The sequence below is a fragment of the Haemorhous mexicanus genome, chromosome 4 (genome assembly GCF_027477595.1).
Source record: "Haemorhous mexicanus isolate bHaeMex1 chromosome 4, bHaeMex1.pri, whole genome shotgun sequence".
Lineage (NCBI taxonomy): Eukaryota > Metazoa > Chordata > Aves > Passeriformes > Fringillidae > Haemorhous > Haemorhous mexicanus.
In genome coordinates, this window is record NC_082344.1 from 39,165,628 (window position 1) to 39,187,958 (window position 22,331).

The 22,331-nt window shown below is 38.9% G+C and overlaps 1 protein-coding gene across 2 annotated transcripts in view; it reads left to right on the forward strand.

Annotated features, from left to right (window-relative positions):
- Positions 1-19,156, forward strand: part of PALLD (palladin, cytoskeletal associated protein) — a 145,827-nt gene extending 126,671 nt beyond the window's left edge. For both annotated transcript variants that reach the window (XM_059844496.1, XM_059844497.1), the window contains 7 exons: positions 3,972-4,121; positions 7,940-8,034; positions 13,010-13,142; positions 14,115-14,322; positions 15,032-15,197; positions 15,936-16,069; positions 17,046-19,156. In XM_059844496.1, coding sequence (XP_059700479.1) covers positions 3,972-4,121; positions 7,940-8,034; positions 13,010-13,142; positions 14,115-14,322; positions 15,032-15,197; positions 15,936-16,069; positions 17,046-17,218 — 1,059 coding nt within the window. In that variant the 3' untranslated portion in view covers positions 17,219-19,156. The remainder of the gene's footprint in view (positions 1-3,971; positions 4,122-7,939; positions 8,035-13,009; positions 13,143-14,114; positions 14,323-15,031; positions 15,198-15,935; positions 16,070-17,045) is intronic.
- Positions 19,157-22,331: the final 3,175 nt, after the last annotated feature.

Genomic DNA, 22,331 nt, shown 5'->3' on the forward strand with positions numbered 1-22,331 from the left:
ATGCATAAGATCTTCATGGAAGCGCTCACATCCAAATCTCTCGTCTAGTGTAAGTTTTATGGGTACTTAGGATTTCAAACAGAGAGAAATGCAAGTGACTTTATATGCCCAATGATAGTGTATGATATTGTACAAGATGTTAATTTAAAAAAAAAGGACTTTATGAGGTAGCAGAGGAGTTACAACAGAGAACTAGGGCTGCATCTACATCAGCAAGGCGTGCAGACCAGAAAAAGAAAAGCTCTAGAATGTGATATCCACCCCTACACACGTCAGAAGGTTTTACTCCAGGCTAGCTCTAATCTCGTCCCACAGACTGAAGCAGATGCACACTAGATGAGTTCTTGGAGCACATTTTCTGGCTTAGTTTCATCTGAAAGGAATCCAGCTCTGTGCTCCAAGAGCACAACATGATGTGAACCACTGCAAAGTAAGCAGGGTAGATCAGTATACTTATATCAAAAAAGCACTCCTACTTCAAACTGAAGACACATACACTGGGAAGATAAGCCCAGTCTGACTGAAACCAAACTTTTCATGTCTATCTTTACTTCTGAGATGACCCTAGGTAAGAGTCTGTTGTGCTGAACAAGGGTGGAATGCAACTGGGTCTGTTGCTGACAGAAGTGCAATGTGTGCAGAGATACTCTTTCTGCCTGAGGCTTATGACTAAGTTGCTAGATGGCCTATTATGAGTCAGCCTGAGTCAACTTCACCATTCCCTCATTTCCACAGTTTCCAATTAAGGTGTAGTTTCTCTGTGTGATTTAAGATAGATGAAAGGGGATGTCTTCTTTCCCTCACTGGGGCGATAAGGATTGCACAGGCAAGAAGCCACATTCCTAGCACTTCCCCTAAAGCCTGCCCTTACAGAGGAGCATCTGATGTGAATGCCCTGTGATTCACAGCCATGTTCTGTTTTCCTGCAGTGTCAAAGCGTGCACATTAGGAAGTGATTTGCTCTTGCACCTTTGTTCCATTCACTCGCAGATGCTTTGTGTAATTTGTTACATTGCTTGGGATGGAACCAATATCAGTCCTGTTGTATGGCTGCTTGTTAGCCAGGCTTCACAAATGTCCAAGGCAGTGTCTCCCCCTCATCTGCCAGAGCATTCCAAGACAGCAGTTTTGAAAAGCTCAGTGGCTGAGGGCTGCCCTTCTGCTGTCATTTGTTGAAGCTGGAAATGTTGCTTGTGAATAATTTTTTTACTCTGGCAAATGAAAAGCTGGAAATAATTTACTAACTTGAAGCTCCTCCCTTCTAAGTATTCTGTCAGGTCTGCCAAGGAATGGCTTTGGGAAGGACTGGTGTGTTTCTAAAATCTGGCATTCATTACAAGGGATTTTTCTAAGCAGAGTTATTGGCTTGATTATTTTTTCCCTTGAACATGCCATGTAAATTGAATACTGATGTGCAAATTCTGTCTTCATATGTATGATTTTTTAAATCTGAGCCTACTCTTTGTTATAACCTTTGGTGTAATGTAAAACTATTTTCTCATTGAAATGAGAAACCTCCACCAATGTGGTGCTACGGGAGGGACTATGCAATACTTCTTTTAAGGGATTATTTCTCCTCAGAATTAAGACAATGCCATACAAGAGGTTAATTTCAGCACAAATGTTACATAAATCTCATACTGCTCACTCTTCACATGGCTGAATATAATTCTTGGTGATTAAAAATGTTTGTGCTGCCCAAGATCAAACCCCCCTTTGTACTGTGTATGCCATTGTATTCCCAGTCATTGCACACTGGTTTCTGAAAATCTGGTGCAAATAAAAGCAATCCAGATGCAGTGTTCAGTGCTTACGTAGTTTAATGGTACATATATTGAAAGTTATCCTAGAAAGAAAATACTTCACTGCAAGGACCATTGTCTCCTGCAGTGGTACTGTTTTACTTATTAACTCCATGTAAGATAAAGGTAATATTAAGGATTTATTGCTCATATGGGATGGCAATGCTTTTAAACTCAGTTGATATAAATTTTGGACAACATATACATGATGTTTGGATAGCTGGTTCAGTTAATATTTGTGTGTATTTCCATGCATGTCTCCTGATATTTCTGATAAGTGTACTGTTATTAAATAGTTACTACTTAATGCAGTAGATTTCCAAGCAACATTATGACACATGTAAAGCATGCAAGTTAAAACTCATTTTTTGCAGCAATGTTGTTTTAGCACCATTAGCATGTGTATATAAGTGATCAGATATCTCTTACATCTCCAGTAAGTGCTCTGTCAGCAGACAAGAAGATGACTAAACCTTTTGTTCAGGCCACAGAGCCTCTGCAAGGCTGCTGACAGACAAAATGGGAAACAAGTATAACCAGCTATTGAGGAAATGAAATCATTTCAGCTTACGCATAATGCTTGGTAATATAAAAATCATACACAGTACTAAATGTTTAAGGAAAATTTTCACTGATTTTCACCAAAAAAATCCTCCATTGTTATTTGTTAAATTCAAAAGTTTTCCCTTTGCCACAAGTGAGTGAATTTCAAGCTTTGAAATGTTGGCACATATGAAGAACCCAGCAGATTAAACTCTATCAGGAATGGAATTGCACATTGCTCTGTCACTTCATTTTTTACTAGAGAGCCAGCACCCTTTCCTCACTCTTAAGACCTAAATTCCCACTTCAAGAATGAGCTTGAGCAAAGTGTGTGTATTCCTCATGCTAAACAGTCCCAGCAGGACCAGGACAAATACAGTTGTATTTTGAATGAGTTGGCCTCCTAAAAATGATGTAGGAATCTTCACAGCTGTCTCAAATGCTGAACACGATGTTATCTGTAGTACACATTTCAGAAACAACAAGTAAATAATGTTCTACTTAAATATGGATTTGGGCTGCTGAGTACAGCCTTCCTAGTATAACATTTTTCAGATATTCCTCTGTGTGTGTTCATGCATACAACATTCACTTTTGATTCCAGCAGATATCAGTTTGGGATTTTACTTTATTATTATAATGCAAAAAAAAAAAAAAAAAACAACTCCTGAATGCTAGGTCAATTTTTTTTCCCCTTCAAATTTGAGGCACTAAAAGTACATTTTTTTCTGTGTGTAATTCATGGATTACTGTAAGATATTATTCCACATACATCATTTTTTTGGCTCACTGAAAGTATATCTTGGGTCAGCCAGAGAATAGAATTATGTATCAAAAGTACTGGAAAAGCCCTCTGTTTGATAGCCAGTGTAAGAGTTCTGGGCAGCTTGGACCTGTGCTGGTGTTGGCATGCAGTTATTAACAGATGTCCACGTGCTGCTTTGCTTTGAAGTATTTCCTGTGACTTTGCAAAGCTGTCCACTTGCGTAGCTGGCCTGTCACACAGGGGTGACATTGTTAGCTTCAGTCATGTCACTACACTGAGCTGGCCCCTCCACACACTGAGCTGCTGACTGCCAGCTGAGCTGCTCTATCCCCTCTGGCATTTTGGTCCAGTCCACTCAGCGGAATGGATACGAGATAAAACGGGTGTTTCAACAGTGAGATCATTGCTTCTATTTTATTCATCACTGAATTAATTAAGCCTATCATTATCTTGGGTTTTTTATTTATGTTTTTATTTTCTGAAAAGAGAGCAAAAGCATTCTCAAGGTTTTTCTGCAACTTCTTCAGATTTAGGCAAAATAAATGTAAGTTTAGTAATCTCTGAAATCAGTTATCTCTTCTTTGTAATGACATTTAGTTTCAGTTCTTGAAATGTTCAGCCCTTATGCACCTGTACGTTCTGTTGGAAATCATTCAGGCTGTTGTTTCTCTTTGGACCACTGATAATCTTGTAACTGTTAGTGAAAGTGACTCATAGAATGAGGAGCTGATCAAAGCAGTTTTCTTTTACTACTTACCAGAGAGTTTTTCAGCAGTTAATTTCGTTAGTGCTATTAAATGAGAAATTATGACAATGAGTGCCCACCTCTTACCAGCTGTGCTTTGCTTTTTTTCCTGTAGATTTATTGGTTTAAAGATGGGAAGCAAATTTCTAAACGAAGTGATCACTACCGAATTCAAAGAGAACCTGATGGAACTTGCTCACTGCATACTGCAGCCTCCACCCTGGATGATGATGGGAATTACACTATTATGGCTGCTAACCCACAGGTAAATGAAGGTTTGGCTCCTGAGCAAACATCCTTCTGGACATAAATCTTCAGAAAACTATCTCATCTCACATATGCATGATTTAATTAAATGATGAAGTCACCATAAAGTATGCAAGTTAGATTTCTGTTTTCATCTTGCATCAGTAGGGTGGGACCTTTCTATCGCCAAGAGATTAGCAACTCAACAGTAGGTTTTTTTTCCTATGGTTTGAGATTTCAGGGGGAGGGGTATCATTTTTTAATTAGTCTTACACTAGTTGTTTCAGCTGATAACATCTCAGTATTCTAACTGAGCACGGATAGTACATATACATAAAGGGAGAAAAAGATCCAGTTTACCAGCAGAAGTAACCCAGTCCAGAGATTTAACTTTCTTTTGTTCACCCCGCTCACTGACTGAGGCAAATTTTTTTGAAATGAGTGGGAGTATATCACACCTCAACATGCTTACATCAGGCAGATTGCAATTCTGTAAGGCAAAAAAATCTAGCACTATCATGTAGTAGTCCTGCGTTCATCTTAAACAGTGCTTTTCTGAAACAGAGTGTTACTGGTTTAGCAAAGCCATTTTTTCTTTACAGATTTAATACAAGAGTTGAGGTACACAGCAGAAACCTACTAGCTCATTAGACACAGCCAAACTTACAGGTCACTCATCCTATGGGAGTAGCTTTTTCAATCCACTTTTCCTACACCACAGCAAATTAAGGGGAAAGAGTTGCATGTGAGAAACCAAAGCAGTAACACAACTTTTGGGATGTAATGAATTATTTTCTTCTGTAGTGCCAAATATCTTGCCAAGACTAGGCCTGCAAGCAGAATCACACTGTAGAATAACAAACTGTATCACTGAGACAGAGTTTAATCTAAGCAGGAGTGTTGTGCTCTGTTATGCACGTTGCTAGGTTACTCAGCATGACGCTGCCATTTTTGTCTCACTCTTCAGCTTGTCAGTTCTGCTCATACTGCAGAGGGCTTGTGAATACAAGGGGTTGTACAGACAGGCAACATACAGCTTTTGGGAAAATTCTATGAACTGCAGTGCTTAAATATATAGGTGGTTTAATTATTGTTTATACATATGTAGAAAAGTAAAGAAAATAAAAGAAATATTAATGAAATAACATCAGGCCATGGAATTGTTCAAGCTGAGAGCTTTTACACATAGATGACATTCTTACCAATACTAGGTACCATTTAAGTTGTGAAATTTCACAACAGGTTTAAAAATATATGCGTGCTCAAGGTAAGAAATGCTCCTGTTCATCTTCCTCTAAGTGTTGTCTCAGTGCATGCACAGAGGTTTGCTGTGTAGTGTTACAGTGTGATCCAAAGTCTTGGAGAACTTGGTGAACAAACTGCCTTTGTGTTTGGGCACTGCACTCTGTCCCTGAATATTTACAGCCTACTTTGGAGCATTTGTTGTTCAGGATAATGTTCATTCAATGACACAACAGTGACCCAGGCCAGGTTACCAGTTCTGGTCATTGATGGCACTACTTTGTTAGTGGATTTTGGGATGTACTAAAATGAGCTGGGTTTGTGTAGTTCCCAGCTTGGAGCTTGAAAAAGCAGCTTTGTTAAATGATAAAATTCTGTGCTTGTGCTTTTTTCCCCCTCTTTGGAGAAGAACCAGCAGCATCCTCCTTTTTACAGTGTAATTCCCAAGCAAACATACTTATCTCTTCCACTATTTGCTTGCTTTTACTATGCATTTAACAGTACAATGGAGGCAAAGAAGGGCTGTGAGTTTATGTACTGGCTTTTCACACTCAAAGATCTGGATTCCAATTCTTTTAAATCATCCTGAGTGGAAATAATTTTGGCAAAGTCTTCTCAGTTCTAATGGAAAGTTGTCCACATCTCAAAGCTATCACAAACTTAGGCAGATTTGGCAACCTTCGCTCTCTTAAGAGAGCAAAGTACATAAATACAAGGGAACTCACATCAGAACTCTGATGGACTGGTAGATATTTGCTAGGCTGTTGCTGTGTTTGGTCATTGCTATTGGAATCACCAAACTCTAAAGCAAAAAACATGCTCTCAGCTGATAGAAATCAGTTTTATTAAAGCAAAGAAATCAGTTTTATTAAAGGATTCAGTCCATAAAAGCTCTGCCAGTCGATGCCATCCCATGACCTGGGCTAACATAATAGGATTTATGTGTAAAATGCCTTGTTGACAGAGCCTGGAGATTGTCCATGGTAGTTAACAGGGCAGGCCCCATTGCCCACGGCATAAAGTGCAGTGAGCTGGAATTAAAGTTCTGACACACCACTGGGGTTTGTTGTAAAATTTGCCATAGAAGTTAATCCAGAGCAAATGGATCCTGGGCCTAGACAAACACAAAACCTTGCCTGGTTTAGGCCTTTAGTTAGAGATCATATCCCTTAACTGAGCTCTTTCTATGAACTGTATGGGCTCACATCAAGATCTTATTTTCATCTTTCTTTTTATCCCATTCCCTCCGCTTCTTTGCATTACACACCCACAGTCCTCAGGCTGGAGTTCCCTTAGTTTCTAGGACATCATCTCATGAATTACTTCCCACTCATTGTTTCCATCCTCTCCATCCTGTGACTTTTCCGAAATCTTTGGCCTCCTGCTTAATCTTCCCTATCCAAATTCCTTATTGCTCTTTGTGTTTCCACACCATCATCTATTAAGATATGCAGAAATGATCCCAAACTATGTGAATTCATCACCTGCCAGAAAAATATTAATATGCAGTGGTACCCAAAATAGAAATTCATTTGTTCCAGATGTCTTCAATGGTCTTGTAACATAAGGGGAAAAATAAGGCTTTTACATAAGGAATTGCTGTGGGTCTTGCACAATAGCTTATTTTAATGCAGGGATTTTCCTTGCGTACTAAATGGGTCATGGGAATAGAAGTGGAACACAGACTTCATTTCTAAGGGAACACAAAAGTTGTTGCTATTTGAAGGCTGCTTGTGAGCCTGGTGAAATTGTTTTTTGATGGGCTTCAGACAGTTCTTAAAGAACTGCTATTTGCAACCCCGCAAGTACTGTGATAAAAATATTTGTCACTTCCATGCTGGCAGACTTGAGTGTGAAGCCCACAGCTTAGAGCTGAAATACACTGCAAAGCTGATGTGGATGTTGCTTTACTGCTACTAGCCCAGGGGTCAGAGATGTTATTTATTATGACCACCAGATGCTTTTACCCTTTACAGGGCAGTCACATCCCAAATCTGTTAGGACTAGTGCTTCTGGTGGAAAACCTGACTTCTAAAACACAAAGTAAAAGAAAAAAGGGGGCCAAATACACCAGAGCCATGTTTTATTTATCATTCATTGAAAAGAACCTGAATTATCACCAATGTCCATCAGCATAGCTGTGCCTTTCAGTGCAATTCCTCAAACCAGATTCACTCTGCAGAGAGGACCTGTTACGTACCTGTCAAATTCTTCTGGCTTTCACAATAATGAGAGGTTTTTTGACTTTTGGGCCCTCCAGATCAAGTAGATCAATCCACTTTGGAGGCAGCAATTCTGTTGGTAACTGCCAACAATCACCATGGGCCATCTTCTGCCCACTTGCCACACACAGAGGAAACCTCCTGCCCAGATCAATAACAGTCAATAATAACTTGGAACTTGATTGCCAGTGGTATTAACAGTCTTTGGAAAAAAAAAAAAATAAACATGAATGAATCACAGTCCTTCCAGTCTGTTCTGTGTTAGATTGGAAGCTGATAAAATAGTTAGGGAAAAAAAAAACAGATCTGGTTGAACATTTATTATTACATATTTTAAGTCTTTTAATGTTCCTTCTCTCTGTCATCCTAACAGGGCAGAGTAAGTTGCACGGGCAGGCTGATGGTTCAAGCTGTAAATCAAAGAGGCCGCAGTCCTTGGTCACCTTCAGGTCAGCCTCACATAAGAAGGTATTTGATGATTTTTTTTTTTCTTTTAATAATAAGGATTTTGTAAAATAACTGTGGTAAGGTAAAGAATGTGAGGTAAGCAGATAAGCTAAAAGCATGGCATTCAGGAAGAAATGGGGCCTCTGCTGTCTGAAATTGCTACAGAACTTGCACACTCAGAAGTATAAGCAACCTCTGAAATGACATGAATTTTAAATATCTTTACATTTCCCTGTCTCCTCCTTTCTCTGTGGTGTTCACTAGTTACTCTGTATCTCAAATTACACTATCAGCTGTTGGGAAGGCTCCTGCCACTTAGGCTTTTTAAAAATATTTCATGTGATTAGGATTCTACCAGGAACCTCCATCTTCTGCAGCTTCTAGGAAGTGTTCATTTAATAACTGCATGCCAAAGAGGTTTATCAGATTTACATTAGAAATATTTTAGTATTTCAGTATTTAATATTTCAGTTCAGTTTCTTATAAGGAATTATGAGTCAGAAATAAAGCATTAAACTTATCTTTGGTGAGTTTACAGTTTTTCCAATATGAAGCGATGGGTTATGTGTTTGGACCATAGAAGGGAATTTTTCCTTTCTAATAATTTTTTTCTTTGCCCAAAGCATTTATGAGGCTGTTTAGCACAAGCTTAGACAACTTTAGATTATACAAAAAAGTTGATTTTGGTAATCAGAACTGTTTCAAGGCAGTGTGAGGGCTCTGGTTTCTGGATTCTGCTGTAATAAGACGTGTTTTGCTTAATGCTTTCAACAGTCATAGAATCTCAATATTGCCCAACTAATATACAGAGAACATGTAATTACACAGTCAGTATACAACCAGGAAAGGACTTATGTAACAGTTAGTACTGGTACTAGTATGTAATGTAGAACTGCTGCATGTAAAACAGGCTCTCTTCCCCCTCTGGTAGCCATAAAGTGTTAGGAAGTGAGGCTGGTTGGTTTAAAGATCTTGTCAGTCTTATTCCTGCAAGGAACAAACTGCAACCCTGAAAGCATTTCCCAGCATTTCTCTGAGATGGCCACCAACTGTCTCTGAGTGTGTCACCTTGTGTTAAGCCCAAAGCTTAGAGTGCCTCTGGAGGGGAATATCCTGCCAGGCTGCACTGTGAGAACAGCACAGAAAAGGCTGGGACCACCTGCTGTAGCCTCTCCAGTCACTAATGCACTTAGCACCCTCAGGTAATGGGTAAAAATGGAAAGTCCACATTAACCCTTGAAGGGAAAAGCTGCCATGAAGAATCAGGTTTCAGCTGAATAAGTCGTGCACACAGGGTGACAAAGGAGAAAGACCTTTAAAAGCAAAGACAATGGGAATGTAGGTAGGGTGAAAGCATCAAGCAGCTGCCACTCCTGCAGCTTCCTGAAGAACAAAATCTGTATGTCCCTCTTTTTGTGAGGGACAGAACCCTCAGGTAATAATGGAGGAGGCTCTTTTCCATCTCTCCAAATGCATTCAAAGTCCAAGGCCACTTCAGGCTGGTATTATATTTTCTAATGGAGACAGGCACTCAAGCAACCACTATTGCTTTGGGTTGAGTGTCCAGTGGGTAATGAATTAGAAATAAGGGATTTCTGTAGAGCAGTTTAATTAAAATTAGGGCAATTATTGGGGATTCTTGTTCCTGTAAAATAACCATGTAAAGGGCTTATCCCATTATCTTTGCTCTGGAAGAGCAGTTTCTGTAAGCATTCAGCACAGAATCTCTGTTTAGTGACAGTTCTCACTACGCCCACGGGAGGGTTCACCCAAGACTGATGAAATGGGAGCACATAAAACCTTCCTAAGACAGAGTCCTGCCATTGGTTTTTCTAATGTAATATCCCAAATTACTGTACTCCCATATACTGTGGTATTTGTCATGTCTATTGCCATTGACTTTTGATAAGTAATATTCCTATGGCACTATGATATTATTTCTATAAGATTTTCTGCTTGAGAATAACAAAACCATTTTTTGCTTCTTTTCTTACAAGTGTAATTATTAGCTTAAAGAATTTTATGACTTGTTACACTCTTGACAGACTTTTTCCTGAAGTATATTTAATCTCTTACAGAATGTGTTCTGGCAGAACTCTGGGGTTTTATTTCACTCTTAATGTATTTTTCTGAAATCTACTTACCTGACAAACATCACTTTCTTAGTATCACTCGATGTGGGTGGCCACTTTTGAATTTTTTGATGTGTACAAAGCTTGGACTCAATCCCCTAGATGACAAGGTGCTCAACAAACATTGTGTCACCTAAGCATGGTAGCCAGAGTTCAAAAAAATCATAAAATACATGAGATTTAAAGAAGATTTTAAAACTAAACATTCCTATCACCCTGCTCTCAATTAGGGGATTAATTTGAACTTAATCTCCTTTATTCCAAATTAGTGATCATTACCACATGGCCAGTCATAAAGTCTTCATCTTCTTACTCACTGAAATTCCCAGTGCATTGTACGGTACCAACCCATGGAGTCTCCCCTGGACACATTTAGTACATGATGTCAGTTCTGCTGAAACTAATCTCTGCAATGTGATGGCCACATTGCAACTCCAAAGAGCCCACAATGAATCAAAGTTATTCCAGTCTTTTGCAATTTGTCATTCTTAGACATCTGAAGCTACTTGGCTCTACTCAGTTCATTATTTGTTTAAAACCACAAAATATTTTAGAATTGAAATGACCCTAGTTTCACCTCTCAAAGCAAAGGCTTAAAAAGAGTCTGTGATTTTAGGGTAAACTTACAAAGAGGTAGAAATGCAACATCTGTGTTCACAAATTCTTAACTTCTTTGTTTTCCATTTGATGTAACATAAATTCCCCAGACACACCTCCCAGTTTTGACCAGTGCTGCCTTTTCCTGCAGCTGCAGCAGTGAGTTGGTGGCTTTCACACTTCTGTAATGCCAGTTCACATGTTTGGCTCAGCTTTGCAAAATCTTACAAAGCATCAGTTACTTGTACTTTGTTGGCATCTTATCAACAGGATGCTTATCAATAATGCGGAGGCAGATTTTGCTCAGGTTGCTCACACTGTGCAGCACAATGCTATGATTTCTAGTTGGTCTTGCAGAACTCATTACCAAACAATAGCAGTACACTTGTTCCTTGCTCTCCATCTTCTATCCCATCTACCTGGCATCTATGACTCCAAACTGATCAGGAGCTCACCAATTAAAGCTCAGAGTTGCTTACGAGCTGCAATGTTGGACCTACTGAAGTAGCGTTAGACATGTTCAAGTGGCAAAAACTATGAGGTGCTCCAGACATGGATTTAGGCACCTGGAGAGTTACATGAGCCCTTAGTGCATGCAGGGATGTCAGTCTGTTTCCCATTTCAGTATCCAGTCCTACATTATTAAGCAGTATTGAATGGCTATCTACACAAGCTCCCCCAGCCCCTCCATTTGCCTTTAGTCATAGCTGTCTGACAACTGTGATGATCATTAAAAAGTCAGCATTGAGCCATTAATAAGAGAATAGCGTGGCACAGGCAATGCTTGGCCAATTCAAACACAGCAATAGCAGAAAAAAGGGCAACAACAGAGGAGGGCAAAATAAATCAAGTACAAGCAACTCTAAGTGCAGCCTCAGTGGAGCACAGCATGCAGCTGGAGTGTTTATCTCCTATGCAGTAGTACAGCATGTTTTCCAAATGTGACCATTGAGGGTTTTAGGCTCTTTTTTGTTGTGAATTATTTTAACTTGGAGAATGACCTTGGGCAGTAGAAAATGCATATGGGCACTTGTACTGCAGCATGGACACTGCAAACAGTGGCCAAAACAAAACACTGGCAGAAGTTAACAGGATGTGGGATTCAAATAAGAGAATTTCACTGTAATGTGTCATTGATAAAAGAGGTCTTTGGAGGATATTTGAGTAGCTCCTCTTCTTTACACAGGATGTTACTGTAGGCAGCAGCCGGCTCCAGAATGGAACCCACTGGAGCTGATCAGGCAAGGACAAAAATGGACATAAAATTTTGTTTCAAGATTATTTGATTACTAAATCAAACAAATGGAATCATCTAATTTCAATAGAAACATAAATCCAGTTAAATGAGGAATCACTTAGAAAAAGATTTGATGGATTAAATTAAAAGTGAAGAATAGCCTATGCTGAAAATGGATTAAATGATACCATGGAAGCTTAAGGTGATTGATACTGTGTGTGGGACAGGAGCTATTTTTCTTTCCTTTTTATTATTTTTCAAACTGTTTAAGGCACCTTTATAATAAAAAAAAAAAATCAAACAAAAAAAAAACTAGCAACCAAAGTTATTCTCCCTATTTCTCACAATTGAAATTCTCATTGTTTTAATTCCACAGTTTGGTGGCATTGAAAATATTCAAGAGTATCTCATACAAAAAACCTGTTAAACGAGGAATAAATATATCCGCAGCAATTCAATACACAGAATTTTCTGTACAGTCTTCAGTAGTGCAGAACAAGAGAACATAAGTCTGATGTGAAAGGTCTCTTGTCAATTGAGATGAGTTAGCTTTTAGCTGCTGCTATTTGCTGAAAGGGAGCCATGATTAATGAAGAGTCCATGTACTTTCTGGTGTGATCAGCAGCAGTGAGGGGATTAAATACACAGGACACTAGAAATGGGGAACTGAAGCTACAAGCCAAGCCCTGCCAACTTCTTTTATATGTATTTCAGTGAGTTAAAGACTAAACAAAAAGACTATCATTCATAAAATTAATTAATATTACAAGCTATTACTCTGTAGCAATATTGTTTTATAGGTCATAGTTTGTCACAAGATGTGAATTAAATGAAAGTAATTAAATAACTGCAGTGTCATAATTAACTCAGTCTGGGCCAAATGCTACCAGTGCATGTGTGTAAATATGGTGTGATTATGCTATAGGTTAAAGAAGTTGTTTCAAATTCAAACCAGTCTTATAAGTGATTATGGTTCTTCTGATTTAGCAGAGAAAAAAAATAATTTACCTTTATTTCATGTTATTTTAAGACCACGATCTCGATCAAGGGACAGTGGTGATGAAAATGAACCAATTCAGGAACGATTCTTCCGGCCTCATTTTCTGCAGGCTCCTGGAGACCTGACTGTTCAAGAAGGAAAACTGTGCAGGATGGACTGCAAGGCAAGTGTCATGCAAAGGCTAGCAGCAGCCTTTTGATAACATCAGCTGACTCAAAAACCACATTGGTTTCTTTTCAAAGCAATTTTGCCTATTGGCAGTTTCGGCTCCTGTTAGCAGGGTAATTAATCTCATTGCTTATGAGTGAGTAAGTGGACAATAAAAGTTTCCCTCCCGTCCAATGAAAGTGCTTCAGGCAGATCTTAGAGCTCACAGTAAACTGATTTACAGAATTCAGGGGTGTGGAGGGAAGCAGCACGCACTATAAAGACAATGTGTTTCTACATTTTAAGTCTTTTTACTACTTGAGTTTTGAGCCCCCGTTAAAAGTTTCAAACAGTATAAACCTGATTTATGACTCTGCTGAGCAGAAATAATTCAGGCTTGGGTGGCTTCTGTTTACTTTATGCTAACCTATTTGGGAGAAGCTATTTGCTCTGAAGCAGTCCCCACAGCAAGTGGCACAGCTTTCAAGAGTGCAAGACTTGTCCACACAGACCAAGCATTAACTAGTGCAGGTGGTGCTGTCACTAGGGCACACCTCAGTGGAATGCAACTTCAGAGGTCAGTAGTTAGTCAGCGAACATCTTTTTGTCTGCAAGCTTTCCAACAAGAAGTTAATCTAGAAAGGAGTATCTTCTCATTCCACCTGAAGAGCAAACAATAAAAAAGACAAAAGGTGTCACCCTCCCTTTTGTTTTGCAATGTATTGTTATTTAGCTTCTAGCCGATCTACACACTGATCTTTTTTCAGTTGCGCCCATAAGACATCATGGAATTTAGGGAGTTGGCCAGAAAGTTAAGTAAATGACTACAACTGACTCAATGTGTAAATCAGGACAGAATTAGATCTTTAAATCTTTTGGTACACTTGCAGTAGCAAACCAAACCAAATTTCCTTGAAGAAACAAGTCAGGACTCCTCCAGTGTTTCATGTGGCTAAAACAATTTCCCACTGTTCTCTTTACACTCAAGGTTAGTGGATTACCAACTCCAGACTTAAGCTGGCAACTTAATGGCAGACCAATTCGCCCCGACAGCTCTCACAAAATGCTGGTGCGCGAGAACGGGGTGCACTCCTTGATCATAGAACCCGTCACATCCAGAGATGCTGGAATCTACACGTGCATTGCCAGCAATCGAGCTGGTGAGAATTCATTCAGCCTGGAGCTCACTGTTGCAGGTAACTCTTCATGCTAAGCTTTCAGACTGAGCACTGCCAGGATAGCGTGAAAAAAGGAAACATGAATGATGTCAAATGACACATTGAGGGGTGGAGGGTAAGAAAAGGAAACCTGGCAGTCACAGAAGTATGGTATATTCATAGGTGAGCCATTCATGTTACATTGTGGCATAAGTTATCTGGCATGTAATGTCTTTGCACACAGTTAAGAAAAGGGGACTGCTGGCCTTGAGGCCACAAACCAGGCTATTTCCCTGGATGTTTCTTTGTAATGACAATCTGTGCAGACCCACGTTGACCCCTGGGCAGCCAGTGGGAATGCCTTGTGCATTTCACAGCACATCAGACTAATGCCACAGCAGACTTCTGGTACAGCAGTTCCTTCTTCAGTTAAAAGTCTGTGCTTTTGTGGAATACGGGGGAGCACTTTTTATCAAGCATAGTGCAGCCAGTTTATCTAGTTGGCATGCTCTACATTTCAATTATTTTAGGACAGAATCAGCTTTTTAGCACTTACTTTTCCCCCAGTTAAAATAATGATGGGACTGTTTTCTTCAGAGGAACCAGGACTGAACTTCATGATTAATGAAGACAACACTTACGTTTCCTGCTACTTAGGCCTTTCATAATTGTTTTTGGCACACTGCTGAAAGAAAGGCTATGTTTTCATAGACAAATGTCAACATAACTGCAATCTTTATTTTCACAGCTAAGGAAGTACAAAAAGCACCTGTATTTATAGAGAAGCTTCAAAACACAGGTGTGACTGAGGGATTCCCAGTGCGACTGGAGTGTCGAATCTCGGGGGAGCCATCTCCTCAGATATTTTGGAAGAAAGAGAACGAGTCACTCACATACAACACTGACCGAGTGAGGTTAGACTGACTTAGAATAACCTCCCCATGTGTAACTTCAATGGTGATTTATCCTGTAAAACAAATAAAAACCTAAAAGGTCACAGGAACACTTTGTGTAAAGGGCATCTCATAAATATTAACTAGTGATTGTAATAATTTATGCCATTTACTCAAACTTGCAGCCAGCCTGGTGCCTGAACCAGAAATAAAATGTGTCTTGTTTTCCATCATTAGACTTACACAACTACCTTTGCACTCTAAGCAAGAGAACTAGTTTTACTCTTCCTGGATCAAAACTACAGAAATTTGCTAGTGAAAATCAAGGTTCCAAAGGAACACTCTGTGCTTTTCAGCAGAAACTGTGATTCATAATTCTGCTGTACAGTAAAGCAACTACGATTCAGTATTTTATATTTTAAGATCTTCCTCGAGTTTCTTTATCCTTTCCACAAAAACTCTGGGTAAGATCCGGTGTTCCTGCTGCTCCAAATGTCTTAATCCATAATCGTGAAAGAAAAGTTACTTCAAGTGTTTTTTGTTCTTAGTTTTCAATACAGGATATTAAACTGCCAAATACTCAGGGCTTTATTTTCCACTTGCTAAGTTCGGAGGAAGTTCCATTTTAATTAAAATTTTAATTAAAATTAGACTATAATCAATCTGTAACTAAGATCGGGTCGGTTTATAATGCCATTTTGAAACAGCTTATACCAGTTTGTGATTTAAATAGTAATTTTCTACTTTTCTTTTGATTAGCATGCACCAGGATAACTACGGCTACATTTGCCTGCTTATTCAGGGAGCTACAAAGGAGGATGCTGGCTGGTACACTGTTTCAGCTAAGAATGAGGCTGGGATAGTGTCTTGCACTGCCAGGTTGGATGTTTATAGTAAGTTGCTTTAATTTTCGTGATCATAGTAATCCCCCCAAAAGCAACAGTTCTGTAAGTTTTGGGTTGTTCACAGAATGGTTTACATTGGTCTCTCTTTCTTTTGTTTATAGTTTCTCATCAATAGCAAACATCCACTTCAAGACAACAAATGCTCTGTCAAAGTATATTTCACCATCTTTCAGATGCAAAACAAGCTTGCATGCTTTCTGGTTTTGCTTAGTAGTACATTAAATATAGCTAATTAACAACAGATAATGGCATGATCATATGATTTTTGTGGATCATTATTACTATTGTTTTGCTGGCACTTCCCTAACTTTTTGTATTCTTTTGTACATTAGTCTGTAATACACCTGTGACAGCTACCAAAAGTGTAGTAGATGTTTTTATGGCTTTCTGCTTAATTACTCAGTTTGTTCCAAAGCAGACCCATATTTTCTTAAAGAAGTATCTCTTACCAGTCTTCTCATAGCAAGAATTAACTTGGAGGGGAAAGGGGAGAGACTAATAAAGGATGGTTTCTGGGGTGGTGCTGCTAAATGGGAATTAAGAATAAGAGATTTGGCTCAGCATTCTTCAGTATACAAGGGATGGCAATGGCAACCAGATAATTTCATTTTATATGCAGCAACTCACCCTAGAACAGGCCTGTTACTGTAACATGAGTGCACAGAAACAGCCTCCTTGCTGTCACCCTTCTCAATGGCACAAGGAAATAGAAAACAATGCCAAAAAGTAACACAGACTGTTGTATTTACTTACCACATTGGAAGGTGAAACCAGATGCTGAGAAAAAAACCCCAGAAAACAATCATGTGAAGAAATTAAACAAATTTACCTTTGATACAATGGTTTTCTGCGTCTCAAAAATTACTATCTGCTTCACAAAGGGTTGAGTGAGCATCTGGCACACTTAGGTGCACCAGTCAGGAAGGCTAACGCTTGTTCTTGTTCTTTCCTTTTTAATCTACAGCTCAGTGGCAACAACCCCCTCAGCAGACCAAGCCAAAGAAGGTGCGGCCCTCAGCCAGCCGATACGCTGCTCTCTGTGACCAAGGACTAGACATCAAAGCAGCTTTCCAGCCAGAAGCAAACCCAGTGCACCTGACAATGCAGCCTGGCCTGGTAGAGAGCGATGATCTGTAAATTCAACTGCCACTTCCATCATTTTCTTTCAAAGCAGAAACACTGAAAGCCATTGCCTTGACCAATGATATTCCTATGTCACTTTATGCAAGGGCAGACACCTTCATGTACAAAAGATAAACAACAAACACAGTAACCATATATTCCTTATTCATTATACCAAATTAGAAGAATAGATAGATTATTAATAGAAATGTACACATTGCACAACAAATCACATTCACCAGTTCCTTAACCTATGTTGCTTCATAACCCTTTTCATAGAGGCCAAAACGCATCAGAGAGAAAGATTTTTCACTACATACCTTCGTAAGCAGTAAGTAGATGCTACACAGCCTTAATGGTGCAAGATGTTTTGTTCAAGGGTTATCAACAGTTCTAAAATGGCTACACACACTCTGACAGCAACAATGAACAAGTGCAATACTATAAGAATGAAACAGGAAGGGACAAGGAAAAGAAATGTAAGCAAATGCTGTATCTCTGCAAACTGCTTTCTATTCAACCATGAAAAAAGAATCTTTCTTTCAATGCTGTTAGTATGGACATCAACACCCTAACTTTCAATTCATTTGTGTTTTTCCTTTTTGCCGTCTTGGAGGAGGCTTATTTACAAACATATAGCAATGGCAGTCTAAGCAGAAGTAATTTTACTTCTGCAGGCCAACAAAGAAGAGTTCACACCTAATAACAATCTACTCCAGATTACACATTGGTAACTAGATGGGAAAAAATGCTCATGGTATAAACCACTGCAGTGAGTTACTGCAAGGGGTGGGAGGGGGACTGGGCAAGAGGTTGAAACACTCTGGATTTCCAGACAGCAGTGTGTAACCTTGTAATACTCCCATCCAAGATTCTGAAATTCTAAGGTGAGCTGAAAACTAGGGAGTGTATGTGTGGAATGTTTGACTGTTTAAAGCTTGTGTAATATGTATGAGGATTTTAGAAATGTATAGCAAGTGAAAAATGGATTGAAACTGAAACTACACTATGGATTTAAGTGACAAGTATACACCACAGGTGACAGTTTGCAAATCTGAGGAAGTAGAAATTAAGATAGGCAAAAAGATCCGATTTGCTTTTTGTTTTTTCTTCTTAACGTGTCTCTGGTAGATTTTATTTTTTCCTTCTCCTGACTGCAGGAAAACGTCAACTCTTTTGAGAGGTAGAGTCTGTGCACCATAGGTGAAAAGCCTGAAGGCTACTTACAGAATGCAAGGCTAATCCATCTGGAAGTGGAGCCCCACTTAAGTCACACCTGACTAGGTAGTTTTAAATTAGAACCAAATGAATTTCAGTTGAATGGGAGGGAGGGAGGGAGGGAGAATGGATGGAAAAATGACTAGGCCTGACAAGGAAAATGAGTGTTTGATGGTACGAGCTACGATACTTTGCTAGGAAAGGAAAACACTGTATTCCTTATATGAAGCACATATATGGTATCTTTCATTATTTATAATAAAAGTGTTGAAATCTTTTATCTCAGTTCATTTATTCAGAAGTCCTGTACTTAGGGTTTTGTTTGTTGTTGGTTTTTTTTTTAATTTTGTAATTGTGTACACCATATATTGCATTACTGCTATACATGTATTGCTTTGTAAGTACACAAAGTTTGTTTTGTTTTTTAGTGACTAATAAACTTTAGCACACAAGGTAGTACTATTCTGGTGCAGGATATGACTAGTAATGGGGATGGTTAATCTAGATTAACATCAGTCTGTCAGGTGGGAATAATCTGATTTTATTCTAGAAGTATGTCATATCTTTTGCCAAATTTTCCTCAACTGTGACATGCTAATTTACTTTTTTGTTTAGCTTCACTAGCATTATTTTGCCACTTTTTATTTGTATTTATAAAAATGTATTATCATTACTTTGGACTGTTGTGCTGATATAATGTGGGTTTAGCATCAATAAATATTACACAAATAGAAAGCTTTCCTTCTGGTAAAGATTAATAACTGTTTCGGTACAAGCATTCAAGTGTAAGATTTGGAAATTTTAAATATTATGAATACAGATTAAGTGAGGCCTATATGCAGCATCTAAAAACTACTAGAATTTATCAGAATACTCTGCTTGTGACCTGGAATCTTGTTTGAACAGCACAGAGGAACATCATTACTCATAAATTCTGAGAAACCTTTGCCAAACAGAGGAACTGGAAGATACTTTTTTTTTTAATAGGCTAGAAAATATGCAGGTCTGTTTTGTATTTCTAATAATTGCAATATGTCATCACTTACAACTGATTCTAAGCAAAAGACATGGTCTGAGCACTGGGAAATTAATTTAAGAGCCTGATAACAACACAATATCAAAATTGAATTTAAAAAAAAAAAGTCAGATTTACTTACAAAATCCTGACTACTAACTAGTTTCTCCTTTTTTCAATGTGAAGATACCAGGAAAGATGCAACATTATCCATTTTTTCTTTTGGGTTTACATTTCAAGCATTGATCACTACAAACAGGCTTATGTCAGCAATTAAGCGAGCACTGACATTCACGGTGATCCTGCAACTGAAGTCACTGGAGTTGTGTCTGCTCACAGCAAGCTTGGCTTTGGCTGGAGGACTAAAAAACTGAGAAGATGAGGTCATCATCACTTTTTGCCTCTGTATATATGTACAGACGCACTTTAGTAGTAAATCACATCTCTAAGCAGCAACATTGTTTTTATGAAAACATTCAGCTGTGCTGTTACTTAGTTACCAGGATTGTTTGGGCTTACAAAGTCAGAGATAGAAGCGAGGCATAAGCAAGTTAACTTCTCAGGCCAAAAAGCAAATATTCTTGGAAGCATCAGAGTAACTTTCAGAAGTTTAATCTCCTTCCACATAGTCCAAAGATAGATAGTATGACCTGAAAGTGTACTTTTGTCATATTTTAAGACTAAAAAAATGAACCTTGACTTTTTGTAAGACTTCCAGTTTAGGTATGGGAAGACTTCTAATTATATAGGAAGCTGATCAGTCCAAGCATATTCATAGCAATCAGAGACTCAATGCAACAACCATCAGGATGACAACAGAAACCTCTGTCAAGAATACCAGCAGTGAGGTGCAAAATTCCACCTGTGTGAAGGTTGTTCCACCAGGTGGTGTACCTTAGCACACAGTGCCTTTATCCTACAGCTTTAAGGCAACAGCAACCATTAGTTAACAAGCACAATGTGCTTCCATCACTGCTAACTGGCAGCTGGGGATCACCACCAGTCCAGCTTGAACCCCAGCTTATAAATCATTGTTTCTTTCTGTATCACCACTTTTAAGGTCTATTTTAATTCACTTAGGGTGTATGCTAAGAAATGCCTTGATTCTCCACATCTGGACTGCTACATCCTCACCTCTGCAAGTAGCCCAAACAGATTTCATATGTAAGTACTTCATGAGCTCACATTATCCAACATGCCATGATGCTGAGGGGATGAGCTGCATGCTCTGACTGCATGACCCAACTGCCAAACCCACACTGTTCACTATAGATAAATTCAAGCATAGACTAGAAATGCCTGCTTGGATTATGCATGTTGGCTAATTCACTCCTTCACCATTCAAATGTACATGCAAGGGATAGAATTTACTGACATTTATATCATTCTCCTGAACTAAAAGAAACAGCCTTCCCTCTGCACAGATTTTCTGTTTGAACAGAAATACGAGCATGTGAAACACATCAGGCAGATGGAAACACAGTTCCTGCCCCAAGGAATTTACAATGTATTCCAGACAGCACACAGTATTCTTTGACTTGTCTTAAAGCTTGCAACTCTAACTCAAAATTAGGCCATTTTGCATTCTTTAACAGAAGTAATTAAACCATAATCTTATCTAATACTGCACTGCATCTCTACTAAAAATGTATTTGAAACATAATGCTCAGTCATGTCTAGAGCAAAAAGCCAGACAACGAGCAGCAGTACCTGCACAGCAGTGATTTCAGCAGCCATACAGATGGAGACGAACTCCAGTCCAACACTACCTAGAAGGAGAAATTTTGTGCTTTATAAAACAACTGCAGTGTAACAGGTAACCCTGGGGACTGGCCAAGTCTTGTAACTGCTATCACTTTCTAGTTCTGTAGTAGCATAAATGGTCCAGAAACAGCTGCAGAACAAGAAAGCAGAAAAAAGTAACAGTACATGGCCATTGCACAGGATGATTACAACACTTACAGAAGGAGCTCTACAAATCTCACCACACCAAATGGATTATATTAGCACTTTTCTCCTGTGTGCTTAACAACACAGTTTCAGGGAAACATATTGTCATCAAGCTTTTTTGGACAACTCTTGGCCCAGATATCACAGAGTATTTGTAGAGAACTGAGGCTACAAAACCCAGACTGCCAACAGGACCTTTCTGAGCTACTGCAAAAGGTGCTGAAAATAAGATTATCTATACCTATATAGTATAGTATACTATAAATCATATACACCTGTAATCTATTGCAAATTAAGGACCTCTCCCATGCTGGGATCCTGAAAATTATGGTGAACTATAAAATTATAGCTGCTCTCTGTGCTATATATGCATTCCAACAACAGAGCTACAAGAGCCTGCAAAGAAGGGACGCAGTTCCAGTCTGCTGCTGGAAGGGACATCTCACCATCAAAAATCATACATGTGCCCTAAATGACATCTAAACAAAACAGGAGAAATTACTATATTCCTTCTTTTCTCTGAAGTGGCGGGAAGTCTGCAGTAGAAATTTACCAACTATCTGAAAAACTAGGATAGAAGGCCATATTGAGAGGCTCAGAATTAAAACACTGCAACTGAGAGCTTTTAACAGGTCATTGTCATCCAAGTGTTGACAGTACAGCCTCCAGCACAGAGCTGGAACATGTAGTTTAGTGCATTCAGCATTAAAAATACTGAGCTGGGAGATCTGCAAGTTAGAATTCATAAAACATCAAACTGCTTCACTAACAAGCTTCAGCAATACCATATAATCACTTTGCAGTTATTCTTAAACAAACTGTTCAAAATCATGCAGTAATTTCAAACTCATCAGCATGCTACACATGCAAGGGCACCTCAGTACCATCAGCCAGCAGCCTGGGAATGTTGAGAAACGTCCAGGCAACTCCATTTGTTCAGTGACA